The following is a 16873-nucleotide window of genomic DNA, read 5'->3' as shown; positions in this document are numbered from 1 at the left end:
ATATAGATACTTTTCTGAGAAAATTCCTTGCTGGCCATATGATTTCTCTATGGCCCTATGATTATCAGAATCAGCACTATGCATGGAAGAAATTGTTTTTCCTGACTGAAGCAAGTCTTTGACCTTTACTGACATTTCTTCTCTGCCCTTTAAGGTTTCTACTTGCTAAATCAGCTTCACTTACATATCACAAGATAGTTGTAAATCACCCCCTATGCAGCTTCACTATTGTGTCATCATTATGATAAGACAAAGAACAACATGCTCAGTAACATTGAGCAAGGCCATTCAGTGGTTTAGCAATAGCAGTATAGTTTCTAACAAATCAAGGATTAATTGTCCAATTTTAGAAAATTCTTTCAATCTTAAAAGCTATTTGGTCATGGACAAATCAGGAGCACTTTTATGTTCTCTTTGTGAGTGCGTACCCCTCCTTGAGATATGATCTACAAACTTGACAAGAAATTCAACAAAACTGACAATTGCTGATGAAAAACTTTAGGCCATTTTCCTTTAGACACTCCAAAGCCAATGATGTCTTCAGGATATTCTGATATTTAGTTTATCCAGCTATTTTCTCCATTAGTCTCTAGAAATCAGCACATTTCCTGGACATTATTTGTGATATAAAATAAAACCAGTCAAGCATATGAAAGCAATCTCCTTGTCTTTTTCTGCCTTAGGACTCTGGTAGTAGCCACTGTGAAAATCCGGTACTTAGAACCATTGACTATCTGATAGATAACCCAGTATATATTGAACTCTTAAGATGGTATACTGGTTGTCTTGGCTCCTTTATTCACAGGCTAGTGGTCAACATATAATCATATTTTTCCATTCTTCAGTAATAACACTGAATTCATATTGGCAATTCATATTGGATGATGATGTGATGAGGCTATTAACCATCAATTTCTTGAGATGGCTTCCGAGATTCTCCATCCCAGAAAATAGACATTTCCCTGAATGATAAGAAATCAGTGAGCTAGATCCTCTTTTATTACATCCTACTCATAATGTAAGAATGCATCCATCTTCCTAAAGAACTGCCTCAATAACAACTTTTAGTCTATTGTCATGAGGGAAGCTCCAAAGTCCAATTTCTCTGGAGTCATTTCAGGAAAAAAAAAAAAAAAAAAGCTAGTGTTCTTGTATTTGTCTTGTTTCTACTTGATTCAGTTCTCCTATATGCTTCTGCACAGGCCTCATAGAGAAAGCCCTTAAGTACTGGAACCCAATTTGCTCTTTGTAATATTCTCTTCATATCTGGAATATGTCATGAGTCTGGATGCATCAGCACCAGAGTGCCTATTACCTCAATGACATCAGCAATTCTTTTGGAAATTTTGAGGTTTTTTCAATGTATCCCAAGTATAGATGGACAAGTCATTCCAGAGGCTTTAATTGTATTTTCTTCAAAATGACCAGAACCTTATCATTTCTTGGCCTCCCTTATTAAGAACAATGATATAGCATGCATGTTTCAGCTTTACTGTCACTTCAATATGAGTTCTGTGGACTCTGGATTCCTAATCCTTCTAGGGGAAGCTTCTAATGTGTTCTAGAAGCACATTTGGGACTAGAGTTTCCCTCAGAAAAAGGAAGTCATATTCATCTAAATCTCTGATGACTTAATGGGTGAATATCCCTTTTCATTTTCATCCCCAGTTAAACACATCACTCTCCAGAGAATCACAAAATGTTAGAACTTAAACCCTATAGACATATGTGCATGTTCATATATCATACAAATATGAATATACATACATATACATGCATTTCTATATATGTATAAATAAAATGTTCATTTTAAAATTTTTATATTACTTTCATTTCCCAGTCTTTCTCAACTTAGCCCATTTCTGAAAAAAAGAATTGATACAAAAGATGGCTTTACCTTGAAATAAGCTTATCCCGATTTAAGCATGATGTTGGCAAAAACCAAATAAAGAAGCTATTAAGAGATGAAGGATTGGACCACATGCTATACCTATGAAGAGAACACCCTCATTAATATAAAAATAGTTGATTAAAACAGAAAAAAAAAGAATAATTGAATACCAATGATAGATGAAAAAGGATTCGGACTTCTGCTTGGATTAAATGAAAAGATGGTCATAAATAATGCACACAAAACAGCACCACTTATTTCTTGTTTCTTTTTCTCCAACAAGAATAATGATCATCATAATATCTACTATGTGACAGTCACTGTGTTAAACTCTTCATAATTATTGTCTCATTTTATCTTCACAACAATACTGGGAGGTGAGTATTATTATTATCCTCATTTTACAGAAAAAAATTGAGGCAAATAGATGTTAAATGTCACACAGCTAGTAAGTATCTGAGGCTGTGAACTCAGGACTTTCCTAATTCCAGGCCAAGTGCCTTTATCTATTGCATCACTTAGCTTCCTCAAAAGACAGAAACCACTGATAAGTAAGGATCTAGTAAGAGAGGACTACATCATACTCAAGAAATCCAAGCCATCAAACCTCAAAATACATAATCCTGAACTGAAAAATAAATAGATATGAGTATAGTCTTCATAAGGCTTTCAGAGATCCTTGGTCTCCTGTGAGACCAGAAGACACACTGCAAAACTAGAGATGAACAAGTGTTGTTGCCAATTCCCAAAGAGAAAAGAGAAAACAAAATTTTTAAACCAGAGGTCAGCGATACAATTCTGATCTATAAGAAAAATACTAAAAAGACTTATTAAAGGCATTGTACAACCCAGGGCTTCAAATCCGCTAAACTCTGGTTTTGTACAAATTAAGTTTAATCTTAATAGTAGCCTCCGGATGTAATTTTTTAATGTGTTATGTGAAGTCCAGGCTAGCTCCCTGGAGGCCTCAGGAATAGCTGGAATCAGGATAAGTCAAAGTCCTTGGTCTTAAGAGGTAGAAGTGAAGGAGACAGATAAAATTCCACAAGATCGCCACCAACCTTCTTTCTCCTGGCCCTGCTGCCAAGTGAAGTTCTCTAGCCTCTCTCACTCCACCCCCCTAACTCCTACCTATAATTCTCTTAACCCCAAACATTGAGCCAGCATTAACTGAGAGAAGAGCAATTCCAAACATGCTAATAGAGTTATTGTCCAATAGGTAATTAGCCTTCGGTGCTCGGTTGTCTGATTCAAGTGCATCTATTCAAAGTTTCAGCCCTTTAGATCTGCACTTAGTGTTTACTTTAGGAAATCTCAGAATATATTTTGTGTTTAGTTTCCTACAAATACGACTAAGCAGGATACCCAGCTACCAAACATTTGGCAACAATACAAATATTGCATAAGTAACAGATTTTATTCTGCCCCATGGAAAATAGAGAAAATGAAAATGACTCATAAAATCCCATAAACCAGTAGAGTTGAATAGAAGCTGTGGCTTACATAAAGATCCCTTTGGGCCATATATTGACTAGAAAAGCATATATTTTCCCACAATAAAATATTTTTTCCTATCACATGTAAAGATAATTTTCAACATTCACTTTTATAAGATTTTTAGTCCCAATTTTTTCTCCCTTCTTCCTTCCCCTTCCCCCAAACAGCAAGATATATAGGTTGTACATGTACAGCCATATTAAACATACTTCCACATTAGTCGTGCTGTGAAAGAAGAATCAGAACAAAAGGGAAAAACCACAAGAAAGAAAAAAGTGAACATAGTATACTTTGATCTGCATTCAGACTCCATAGTTCTTTTTGGATAGTATTTTCCATCATGAGTATTTTGAAATTGTCTTAGATTATCATATTGCTGAGAAAAGCTAATTCTATCAAATTTGATCATCTCATAATGTTGCTGTTACTGTGTACAATGTTCTCCTAGTTCTGCTCACTTCACTAAGAATCAGTTTATGTAAGTCTTTCCAAGCTTTTCCGAAATCCAGGTGCTCATCCTTTCCTATAACACAATAGTATTTTATTATATTTATATACCATAATTTATTAAGCCATTTTCCAATTAATGGGCATTCTCCCAATTTCAAATTTTTGCAACCACAAAAAGAGCTGTTATAAATATTTTTGTACATGTGGATACTTATCCCTTTTTTAAGATCATTTTGGAATACACATCCAGTAATGATGTTGCTGGATCAAAGGCTTAGAGTCCTTTGTATATAGCTCCAAGTTGTTCTCCAGAATGGTTGGATCAGTTTAAAACTCCACCAACAATGCATCAGTGTTCCAGTCTTCCCACATCCTCTCCAACATTTATCATTTTCCTTTTCTGTCATAATACTCAAGTTGATAGGTGTGAGGTGGTACCCTGGAGTTGTTTTTATTTGCATTTCTCTAATCAATAATGAGTTAGAACATTTTCTGATTAAACATAGCTTTAATTTCTTCTTTTATGAACTTTTTTAATGAATTGCCTATTCATATTCTTGAACCATTTATTGACTGGAAAATTACTTGTATTCTTATAAATATGACTCAATTCTCTATGTGTTTTAAAAATGAACCTTTATCAGAAATAATGGAAATAAAATTTGTTTCCCACTTTTCTGCTTTTCTTCCAATTTTGGTTGCATTGTCTTTGTGCAAAAACACTTTAATTTAATGTAATCAAAATTATCTACTTTGTATTTCAAAATGTTTTCTATCTTCTGTTTGGTGACAAGTCTTCCTTTCTCCATAGATCTGATAGGTAAACTATTTCTTGTTCTCCCAATTTACTTATGGTATCTCCTTTATGTCGAAATTATGTACCAGGTATAAGATGCTGATCTATGCCTATTTTCTGCCATACTATTTTCCAGTTTAGAAAATCATATATTAACATTATCTATGTTTTGTTGTAATTTTATTTATTTTTATTATTTTTCCATTACAATTTAACCTACGTTCAGGCAGCCCTAAAAATGTTATGCCTAATGCTGCCCAGAGACCTCCTGTTTGATATGTCTGGAATAAGCAAATTTTTTAATACACACACACACACACACACACACACACACACACACACAAAAGACTAATAATCCATAAACCAAGAATGCAATCCTCTTCTCTCTAGTGAACCCTTCTTCTCAACAGGGAAGTTTTCTGGCCTCAGTAACACCCTCTTTCCACAAAGATTCACGCTCCCATGGTCATAGTGCCACCTTGTGGTTTGATATCTCCAGAAAAAAATTAATTTAGTAGCAATATTCCAACAATCCAAGAAATCCCTCTTTTCCCTCATAAAGACTCAAAAAGACATCTAGCTTTATGGTACAAGTCTGAAATACTTGGTCTTCCATGAAAGAGATATGTACATATGGCACACTCAGGAAATTCCCTGGTTGCAATGGAAAAATCAAATCTTCAAATTCTAAAATTTACTTTCAATGAAACTCCAGAAATGGGCACTGCCCAAGAAATTCCCATTATTCTGTTGAGGCTATGTATGTAATATTATCTAGGCTACCTTTTATCATATTTGTGGGAAAGAATTACTCTGCCAAGTTCTTTTTCCCCAAAACAGACATGTATAGCTCTTGGAACGGAGACATCACCACCCCACCATTGTCCCCCTCATTTTTTTTTTACCATCAACACTATTGCTACCATCTCTACCACCTCTTCTGCTTTTAGAATCTCACAGGAAATAAAGATAAAGATGGAAAAAAAATTTGTTACTACCCTATTTTAAATAAAAATAAATGGTAGTTCCTTCCACAGCCTTTCACAAGAACACATCTTGTGAGATTTCATCAACCAAACTCATTACTCCAGAAGTGACCAGGTATCAACAGGAAATCGGACTCATCTTTTGTTTAAGAGAGAAATGGCTAAATGACTAGCCCTCTTATTAACAAAATACCAACATTATTAATAAAATTATTAGATACCCAGAAATTATATCTCATGAATGTCTTTAAACATCATATTATGTCAATTGTAGGATGGCATACTCTCTGAGAGAATACTAAGATATCAAAAGAAAAAAGGGTTCATACCAGCCTGGTTATTAATAGGTTTTATTAGGGTTTATTAGGGTCACAAGAGACCCACTCATCCAGAGTGGCAGTAAGACAAAATAACAGTATGAACCCTCACACCAACCTTAAGCCAAGCCAGGTATTATATAGAACCAGAACAAAGAAACAAACAATAGTTCAAGATGGCCAAGGATCACATGCAAATTTTCTCATTGGATAGTTGGAACTTCTTTTGCTGATTACATTTACTCTAGATAGTTTACATTTTCCTGTGGAGCCATAGGTCACATTCCCACCCTGATTACCTACATAAAGCATTTCCATATATGCATTCTATAAAGAAGATACAATCAAATCCTCATTCAAAGATTCAAAATACTATGAGCTCATCTTGTTATTCAAGAAACTCTTTTGATCAACCTCCTAGACAAAGAGAAAATGTGAACACTAGAAGCTAGCAGAGGTTTTTTACAAAAGGACAAATAATATGTCCAATGAAAGAAATCAATGTTAGCGGGATTTCTGTTTCCCAAAACTTTTAATAAGGAAATCATTGTAAGAAATTGGCAAAAAAATTTTAAAAGACACAGTCAGTATTAGAGAGTATTAGAAACATAGGCATACTATTGCAGTTATGAATTGTTATAATCCATTGTTAACCTAAATAGAAGGCTCTAGTAAGGTGTCAAGTGACCCTGTTCATGATCTAAACCTTGTTTTTGCAAATATATTTATTAGCAACACAAACATAAGGACCATATTTACTGATTTTTCAGGAGACACAAAGTTGAGGGAGATAATAAATACACAAGTGACAAAACTGAGGTTTCAGTTTTTTGAGGTTTCAAAAATATCTGAGCAGTATAGAATGATGTGTCAAATGTGATCAATTGAAATTCAGTTAAGGAAAGGGAAAAATACAAGGGATCAAAAGATTAATAAATGACACAAACACAAAAACTATTTGAGAGCACATCATGCAAAGAGGTAACAAGTAGAAACATGGTGTGTTACCACATTACTATGACCTTAGGCTACAAATCTATTCAAATCAACAAGCATACCCTACTATGTATTTAGCCACTGTATTAGGATTTTATAATCAATTCAAGAGAAACAACCTGTAAACATGAGTAAATACAAAATATATACAACCAAGAAGAGAGGAAGGTATCCATAGATAAGGGATCAGAAAATGCCCCCATGAAGACCACAATATTTGCATTGAATTTTAAAGGAGACTGGGAATTAGAATAGGTAGAAGTGAGGAGGGAAGGATATTTATACAAAGGCACAGAGATGGAATGGAAAATCCTTTTTGTTGTTTGTCATTTCAGTCATGTGTGATTTTTGTGGTCTTGTGACTTCTTGTATTTTCTTGGCATAAAAATAGGAGTGGTTTGCCAGTTCCTTCTCCAATTTATTTCACAGAAGAAGAACTGAGGCAGACAGGGTTAAGTGAATTTCCCATGGTCAAGCAACTAGTGCATGTCTGAACCCAGACTTGAACTCATGAAAATAAGGCTTCCTGTTTGTAAGCCCAGTGCTCTATTCATTGTGGCACTTAGCAACCCATGAAAAATTCTTAGAGATCCATTAATTTGAACCCTATATTTAATCAATATGAGTGTTCTGTCTTAAATTAGGGCTAAGGATTCCAGAAACAAAAAACTGTTTTCCTCCCAACTGTCTCATGGAACTGGAAACATGAATTCCTGGTCCCTTGACAGTCCCTGTTTTTGGCATAAATACACAAAGACAAAACTAAAAGCATAGATAGAACAATGGCATAGAAATGATTTTATTCAGAAGATTCACAACCAAGTGAGAAGAGAGTAGATAGCACAAGAAATCTCCAGACCTCCCTGCCCAGAGCCTGAGATAATGCCCCTTACATGAATTCCATCTGGCTTCTGAGAAGCATATCTCAGAGATAGGATACTAAAGAGGTTCTACCTGTCAGCAATTGCCATGAGTGCTGGATGAAGCCATAAGTGAAATCAAGTGAATGGGGCCTGGTGAGTTCAAGTTTATGTCTTGGAACTGATTTATTTCTTACACTTTCCCTTTTATATAGCATATGTTTTCTTTGTTATACGTTACACAAATGCCAGAAAACCACAGAAGTATTACCAAGGCTGTGATATTTCTTTGCCCATCCTGTTATTTATTTTCATTTTTGAAAGTATCCTATCTCAAAAATACACTCAGGTCATGTTGACTGTCAGTAAACAATCTGAAGGAGCTCAGATATGAGTTATCAGCTGGGAAACTGGCCTTGCCAAGTCTCCTAAAATCCTCCAAGCAACCTTGCTTTGCTTCAGTCTCTGAAAGGACTTACAGCTGGCTCCCAACATCCACCCTCATCCCCAGCCTACTTCCTGAGGATCACTTCTGCTTTCTTCAGAATTGGGGTCCATCTGGAAAGATCTGAAACCACAGCAAAATTAGAACCAGCACCTTCATCTCAGACATGGTAAGTTTCAGGCCAATGCAGTTCCTACTCAAAGTGAAATGAAATTATAATCTGCAGGACTTGACCCCCATCTTTGTTACGGCCTCCCACCACCAGAGAGAAGGGTGGAAGAGGAGAGGAGGAAAAGGAAGTGGGGAGAGAGAGAGAGAAGGAGAGAGAGAAAAGAAGGGAGAGAAGAGAGAGGGGAAAGGGAAGGAGAGAAAGAGAAGGGGGGAAGAGAGTGAGGGGAAGAGAGAGAGAGAAAAAGAGAGAGAGAGAGAGAGAGAGAAGAGAGAGAGAGAGAGAGAGGAGAGAGAGAGAGAGAGAGAGAAAGAGAAAAGAGAATGTGTAGGGAAGAGGGGGAGAGGATGGGACCTCCTTATCTCTAGTGGATAGAACTTAAGCCTTGTGGGCCAAACTCTCCTGAGAGATTAAGGTGGGCCATAATAACTCAGAAGGATGAGGACATCTCCCCCAAGTTTGAAAGGGAAAGTAGAGAATTACCACATCTGGATCCAGCTGCAAAGGACATAAAGGCTAGTGGAGATAGCTTCTGGGAATTGTTGGAGTAAAAGTGGTATTGGTCATAAATGTGGACAGAGCAAAGATGAAATGGGGATGAGGGTGACTGTGTAAGCAACAGTTACAACCATACCATACATAAAGCCTTCCCTAGGGAAGCAAACCATGGTTAGAGCAAAGAAATTACCTTCAAGGCAGCAGACTTTCCCATGGAAGGAAATATATATATATATATATATATATATATATATATATATTCATCGACTTTCCAGCTCTACTGTCAAGAAGCATATTAAGTCTCAACCCTTTTCCATGAGTGTCCTTGGGCAAGACAGTTCTTCCTTGGGAAGAAGAATGGAAGTAGGTACTTCAGGATTGGACCACATAATTGAGTTATACCATGTTCCCAAAATGCTGGCCTTTCAGGTGTTCCCTGTTTGTAAGGAAAAGATAGAGGGCCTAAAATGGCCTGAAAATTCCATGCTTCTACTTCCCAATGTTCCCCCTAGCCTAGTTCTCTCTCTATGATTCCCTTGACCACTTCCTGAAGAATGCTTTAACATCTTTTTTTTGTCCTCTCACACACTGCACCCCCAGCATCATGCCTTGCCATGCCTTGCCCTTCTCTTGTTATATTATTCCTTGGGAAAATCACCTTTATGGATGATACACGTATTGGACGCTTGACTATCTTTGGTGCCATAAAAAAAACTGAAGGCTCTTATTGATGTCATGATCAAGAAAGGTAACTGGGTTAAGTTATCCCTGCAGACAGCCAGCCTCTTATTCCCAGAGTGAGACCTGCTCAAGCCCAGGACTTAATGAAGGAAGGGCAAGATGATCATAACTGGCAAATCCATGACATTCTGGTCTGATATCTCTCATGGGCCAAAGCTAGGAGACATTGACAGAACCATAGGTGAAGAGAAAATGAGAGAGGACAGAATGTGAGGTGCAGTCTTAAGCACAGAAATCTCATAACCTTGTAACTCTGAATGGTAGCTATAGAAAGTTGAATAGAGAGCCATAAGAGCCCTTCTGACTTCGGGATGTATTCAAATCTGTCTGAGAGAGTTGCTTACCAAGGTGAGGTGGGATTTGGGAGTTGTTCTTTTAAGAATGTCCTCATTTTTGAGGAACAGTCAGTTATCTAAATAGTCAACAAGCATTTAAGTGTTTGCTATGTTTCAGACACTGTGGTAAATACTAAGGATCCAAGGAAAAACAAAAACAAAAAAACCCCAGGCCACTGGAGACGACATGCAAACAGCTATGTAAAAACAAGGACAAATTGGAGATAATCTCATAGGGAAGGCATAACATAAGGAATGTGAAAGGAAAAAGAACTACATGTACACAAATATTCATAGCAACCCTTTTCATGGTAGCAAAATATTGGAATTGAAGGGATGCCCATCAATTGGGGAGTGGCTGAACAAGCTATAGTAAATGAATGTAATGGAATAATATTGTGCAATAAGAAATAATGAACACGCAAATTTCAGAAGAAGCTAGAAAAACGTGTACAAGTCTTTCACAAAGTGAAATGAGTGATCATTAACTATGAATGACTCAGCTCTTCTCAACATCACAATGATCCAAAACAAGTACAAAGGACTCGCAAAAAAATTTACTATACAGTTATACTATATAGTTAAAAAATTGATGATCTCTGAACACAGATCAAAACCTACTTTTTTCAATTACATTATTCTTTTTCATGGTTCTTATTCTATTAACTGTTTCTTCTTTCACAACTGTGATTAACATGGAAATATGTTTTACACAATAGTACATGTATAACCTATATAAAATTGCCTACCATTTTTGGAATTGGAGAGGAAGGAAGAAAAATTTGGAACTCAAAATCTTGTGAATTCTATAGTGTCTTTACTGGGCTTGTACCCCCAAAAAGATCATAAGAAAAGGGGAAATGACCTATGTGTGTAAAAATGTTTGTAGCAGCCTTTTCATGGTGGCAAGAAACTGGAGACTGAGTAGATGCCCATGGGGAATGGCTGAATAAGTTAAGATATATGGATGTAATGGAATGTTATTGTTCTATTGGAAATGATCAGCAGGATGATTTCAGAGAGACCTGGAGACACTTACATGAACTGATGATAAGTGAAGTGAATAGAATCAGAAGAACATTGTACACAGCAACAGTGAAATTATTCAATCATCAATTCTGATAAATGTGGGTTCTTTTTAACAATGAGGTAAATCAGGATAATTACAATAGATTGTGATGGAGAGAGCCATCTACATCCAAAAAGGGAACTATGAGGACTGAATGTGGATAACAACACAGTATTTTCACCTTTTTGTTGTTGTTTGCTTGCTTTTTATTTTCTTTCTCTTTATTATAGCTGTTGAGGTTTTTTTTTTGTATTGGGCTTACATCCACTTCTTTGAAATTTTTACTCCTTAACTCAAGTTCTGTCCTCTGAAACTAATCATAATAAGTCTATTTTTTCCTTTTACCAGTCCTTCCAAAACCTAAAGACCCCTGTAATCCCACTCCCTCTCTACCATGTAGTATCTTCTCAAGAATCATCTCTTGTTCCTTCAGGACCTCAATCTATAATATAGTATCCTGTTCCCTCACCACTATCATTGTTACCCTTCTGTGTGCAAACTCCAGCTTGTTAACATTCTTCCTAAAATGTCCCATTCTTTCTAAAATGTCCCATTCAGACATGAACATATTTCAAAAGCTGTCTATCTAGTGTACATATGTGTTGCCTCAGAGATTGTTCTAATCCATTGTAGGGACCTATTGTCTCTGAGGACCCTTGTTCTATTACCTCTGGCATAGATGTGCCCAAGAAAATAGAGAATGACTCAGAAAGCATTTTTATCAAAACATGCATCGTTACTATGTAACGCCATTTTTTCTTGTCATCCATTTGTGTATGTCATGTCATCACTTCTCCATTAGCCTGGAATACAAATAAGGCTGCCTTAGACATTCCTCAGTATCGTATATGACACAAGGAAATACCCCAAAACAAAATAAAAACTACTCAGGTAACCTGGTCTCCCTGTATTATTTCATTGAGTTTAGAAAAAATCTCCGACTTCTGGATCTGGCTGAGCCATGCCTTTGAAAACTGTTCATCCAAGTCACTCACTAATTTATTACTAAATTGTGTCAATACCTCTTAATTTATTTATTTATTTTCTGCCTCCAGCTCAAAGATTTTTGTAAGAACAAAGATCCTAAGATTCTTTCCTATAGTCCCAACGGAATAACATTGTCTCCCTTAACCAGAAGATTATCATTATAAGCATTTTATGTTTCTTTCATTTATTTTACAAAACATGTTGTTTACCATAGCCCTTCAGTCTCATTTAATAGGAAGTAGCTCTCTTCCTTGCCAAATTCCAGAACTGAAATCAGCTTCTAATATGTATCTCAAAATGTGTGCCTTCTTCTAAATATGTCCACCTTTTAGACATCTCAGCTTGAAATTTCAATCTTCTTTGGCTTTTCTTTCTTCCCATATTAAATTAGTTGCCAGCCCCTATAAACTCATTCTCTGAATCTCTCATATATCTCCTCTCTGCTCACAATGTCAACATCCTGGTTGAAGCCTGGTCATATGTGAACTAAACTACTAAACTATAGCTTTTTTTTTTTCTGCTGAGGCAATTAGGGTTAAGTGACTTGCCCAGGGTCACACAGCCAGGAAATGTTAAAGATCTGAGGTCAAATTTGAACTCAGATCCTCCTGACTTCAGGACTGGTGCTCCATCCACTGCACCACCTAACTGCAGCCTTTTAACTGCTCTTGATCCTTAAAGACTCTATCTCTAAATCCTATTATCACATTTTAAAAAAAAAATCTTTCAAATAAACAGAACTACCCATAATATCCCATACTCCAAACTTTTAAATGGTTTTTTATTCCTTAGAGAACAAAATAAAAAATTCTTAGCCTGGAAGTGAAAGTCTCCACAAGTAAGTTTCCATTTACCTTTTCAATCTGATTTTTTTAAATTATTCACTCAAAACTTAAAAACAAAATATAAAAAGAAAAAAATTGCCATGTACACAGCAGAACATAAAAAACATTTCAAAATATAAAGCAATAAATTTCAAGAAAACTTATATAAGCTTTCTTATATGTAGTGTTAAGAGCTGTCCATCTTTACTTCCTCCAGTATGATTTTATACCTCCCTCCCACCTTCACATACTCGAAGTTGAAGCCAAATTAGATGATTAGGTCTTTTCCTGCACACCCTGGTCTGAATAATGCCATCTCTGACTGCCCATGTTTCCCATCTCCCTTCAAGGCACAGCTAAGTAGCATTCCTTCATGAAGCTTTCTTTGATCATGCAGTTTGAAGTGATTCCTGCATTCTCATTTCTCTGTTGATTATTTATTTTCTCCTATCACATTGCATAGTATTATAATGATTTGCATACATGTGTCATACCCAACCCCATTCTGCTAAACACTAAGCTCTTTAAGACCTAAGTAATCTTTTCAACATTATATTTGCCAACACCGAGGACAGTGCTTTTCACAATACTAAAAATAAACAACTCTGAAAGTTTGAAGAACCATGATCAATACCATGACTATTCACCTTTTATCCAAGGACATCCACTTTACCATACTCTTGCATAGTTTGTTATAGTTTATTTCTCCTTCAATAGTGATTGGGGACTTTCTGCTGTTCATCTATCAGGTAGATGGGTCGTTAGTCTAACAAGATGTTTCAAAATAATTGTGGTTCCCTTTCCTTACCCCCACATTTCTATTTTCCTAATATTTCTTTCTGGAACTCAGAAGTAAGGATTTTTACCTCCTCTCACCAACCTCTACCTTGTACTATAAAGGTAAAAAGAAAGACCAATTTACAATGTGTAAAAGTGCTTTTATTCAGAAGATTCACAAGACAAAGGTAACTGAAGGGGCAGCCAGTCTCCAAGCCTCCATATCCCAGACCTGAGGAAATGTCCATCCATCAGTCTTGGGGGGGGGGGTGCTTCTGGGATGTGTCTCAGTGGTAAAAGAAGGCTACAGGGGCTCCACTCTCAGCCAAAGTCCACCCTCTGCTCTGAGGATAACTTCAGGCTTCCTTTGGGCCGGCTGTTCATCAGGGAGGATTCGGAATCGCAGGAGGGTGAGGGCCAGAACAACTTTCATTTCAGACATGGCAAAGTTCTGACCAATGCAGTTTCTGTTCAAGAGAGAGGATCTGCTCATCCTCAGCCTAACTCTGTCCCTTCCAACACTACTCATGTGGATATGTATATACACATATGCATAGACACACACACACACACACACACACACACACACACACAGAGGCTTCTATATCTTCTAGGAATAGGGTTCCAGTCTCTCTCAGGGCTTTGGAGATAACCACAATGACCCAGAAGGGTGAGGACATTTCTTCAGGACTTCAAGAAGGGAAATGGGGAAGCAAGTATGAAAGTCTTACCTGGGTCCAGCTGAGAAGGGCATAAATGCCAATGGTGATACCTTTTGGGAGTTATTGAAATCAAAACGGTATGGGTCATAGACCTGAAAGAGAGAAACAGACCTAGGACAGTGGGAACAGCCCAGGGCCATCCCATGCAGGGATGGCAGGAGACTACCTTTAAGGAAGCAGGCCATCCCCTATGAGGAGATAAATGTAATCTCTTGTCTTCCTGGCTCTGATCCTAGAGGTCAATCTGGGCTTCTCCTATGTTTGTTCTCAACAATGACTCAACCCTTTGCCATGAGTTTCCCCGACCCCTAGGTCTGGCCAGACAATTTAAAGGGTATTGGAGGAGGTACCTCAGGATTGGGCCACACAGTTGGATTGTGGTGAGTTCCAAAAATGCTGATCAGACAAGTGTTCCCTGTTAATAAGGAAGAGACAAAGAGCCCAATGTGACTTGCAAATTCCATGCATTTACTTGTCAATGTTTCCCCTCAACTCCACTCCTCCCTCACCAACTTTCTAAATATTATTCCTCAGCCACTTCTTGAAGAAAACCTGAACCTACTTTCTACTTTCTCCCACATTGCACTCCCAGATGCAACCCCTGTTTTGCCTTGCCTTCCCCTGACTGGGCCATACATGCCTGGGTACCTTTGGGGATAACGCGCCCATCAGGTAGTTGAATGTCCTTGGTACACTGGCGAGCAATAGCAACAACTGGTGGGTGCAGCCTCAGGCTCTCCTTGATACACATAGTCAGAAAAGGCATCTGAGACAGGTCATCCCTGGAGAGAGCAGACCTGTCAGCTTTGGGGGAAAGTATCAAACACCTCAGAGAGAAGGTAACACCAAAGCTCCAGAGTCGGGGACCAAGGGGAAGTTGGCAAGCCTGATGGAGATGCAATCAAAGAAGAAAGAATAAGGAAAGCCAGGATGTGGGATAGAGATCTCCTTCCCTTTTAGCCCTGGGTTGCATCTTGAAAGAGCTATCCAGAAAACCATTAAGTGGTCAGGAAGCCTTCCTGTCTGTGGTAAGGAAGAGCTGTTTTGAAGGCAAGGACTGTCATCTACAGAGACATAGGTCTAGCTAAGTCAGTGTAGGCTTGGAGATGTTTTTTTTAACTGTGACTAGAGGAGTCTAGGGGATGAGCTCCTCATCACCTTTCCTAGAGGATTCCTCCCAGTCTCACTCACTCCACACTGACCATTCAATCTCCTCTGGCTGACGACCCTTCAGAAGCTCCTGTATTTCCTGACGACAGCGGTTCTGGTGTTCTTGGTGCTGGGCCAGATTATAGAGGGCCCAAGAGAGGCCACTTGCAGTCGTGTCATGCCCTGGAAGGAAGGGAGAAAATTTCAGAGAGGTGGGATGGAGGTAAGGGAGTGTCTATCAATGAACTATGAAATGAGGAAGAACCTCACCCCCATTCTTAAATGAACACAGACTCTGAGGGGACAATTCCTTCTAGACTAGTCCTGGTCAAAGCAGGAATTGCTGAGGCTGATATCAGGAATAAGCTGTAGATGGACTTCTTAAGGGGAAATTCCCCCATCTAAATCCTCAGAACCCTTAACTCCATACCCTCCGACTCCATCTTCCCTTTTACCCTCAAACATGAAGGTGTCAGCTTCTGCCCGGATGTCCTTGTCTGATAGAGTTTTCCCATCTTCATCCTGGAATAGCGCATATCTGTGGGTTCATGGCTTTCTTTCCTCCCCATCAGTAGCTCTACTCAGGGGCCCCTAGTCAGCATCCCACTATCCCTAGGCACAACCAATAGTGTCACATATCATACGTAGAATCCTTGAGACCTATCCCAGCTAAGCATAACATACCCCCATAGCCTTCTTTTTTTTTTAATTATAGCTTTTTATTTACAAGATATATGCATGGATAATTTTTCAGCATTGACGGTTGCAATTTTTCCCCTCCTTAACCTTCTAAAGTACCAGAAACTGTCCTCTGGACTCCCACTGCACTTGTAGAACCACACCATGGGGTTACCTAATATGTCCAAAACCCTTAAACATAAAGGTTAGAGACTATTCTAGGGACTCCAATCAAATACTGCTAGAAGACACATCTAAAATAATAGAAACTTATAATTAGAAGGGGCCTTTAGCCAAAGCATAAATCCTTTCTGAAACTAAAGACCTATACCTAGTTATGGTATTCCTTGGAGGTATCAGGATTCTTTGATAGGCATTCTACTCCTTAATAAGTCTTGTCCCTTTCTCCTTAATACTCTTAATTCTCATTCTTTCTCTCTCTCTCTCTCTCTCTCTCTCTCTCTCTCTCTCTCTCTCTCTCTCTTTCTTTTTTCCTCTCCTCTCCTCTCCTCTCTTCTCTTTCCCTCTCTCCTTCTCTTCCTCTCTCCCTCTCTCTGTCTCTCTCTTCTCTCCTCTCCCCCTCTCTCTGTTTCTGTCTCTGTCTCTCCCTCTCTCTCTCTCTCTCTCTGTCTCTCTCTCTCTATCTATCTCTCTCTCTCTCTCTCTCTCTCTACTTCTCTCTCTCT

At 38.0% G+C, this 16873-nt stretch overlaps 1 protein-coding gene and 1 long non-coding RNA gene across 2 annotated transcripts in view; one reads left to right on the top strand and one right to left on the bottom strand.

Moving 5' to 3' along the window:
* Window positions 1–8082: 8082 nt before the first annotated feature.
* The window catches only part of LOC127545035 (uncharacterized), a 26883-nt gene continuing 18092 nt past the window's right edge, over window positions 8083–16873 (top strand). The window contains exon 1 of the long non-coding RNA XR_007949580.1: window positions 8083–8407. This is a non-coding gene — a long non-coding RNA (uncharacterized LOC127545035). The remainder of the gene's footprint in view (window positions 8408–16873) is intronic.
* LOC127545033 (cytochrome P450 4F2-like) overlaps window positions 13779–16873 on the bottom strand; it is a 25564-nt gene continuing 22469 nt past the window's right edge. The window contains exons 7-12 of the mRNA XM_051972055.1: window positions 15965–16031; window positions 15563–15692; window positions 15009–15142; window positions 14711–14775; window positions 14370–14452; window positions 13779–14105 (exon numbers count right to left, since the gene is read on the bottom strand). Of these exons, the coding sequence (XP_051828015.1) occupies window positions 13943–14105; window positions 14370–14452; window positions 14711–14775; window positions 15009–15142; window positions 15563–15692; window positions 15965–16031 (642 nt within the window). The 3' untranslated portion in view covers window positions 13779–13942. The remainder of the gene's footprint in view (window positions 14106–14369; window positions 14453–14710; window positions 14776–15008; window positions 15143–15562; window positions 15693–15964; window positions 16032–16873) is intronic.

The sequence above is a fragment of the Antechinus flavipes genome, chromosome 1, assembly GCF_016432865.1.
Source record: "Antechinus flavipes isolate AdamAnt ecotype Samford, QLD, Australia chromosome 1, AdamAnt_v2, whole genome shotgun sequence".
NCBI lineage: Eukaryota > Metazoa > Chordata > Mammalia > Dasyuromorphia > Dasyuridae > Antechinus > Antechinus flavipes.
This window is presented reverse-complemented; position numbering and strand designations above follow the sequence as displayed.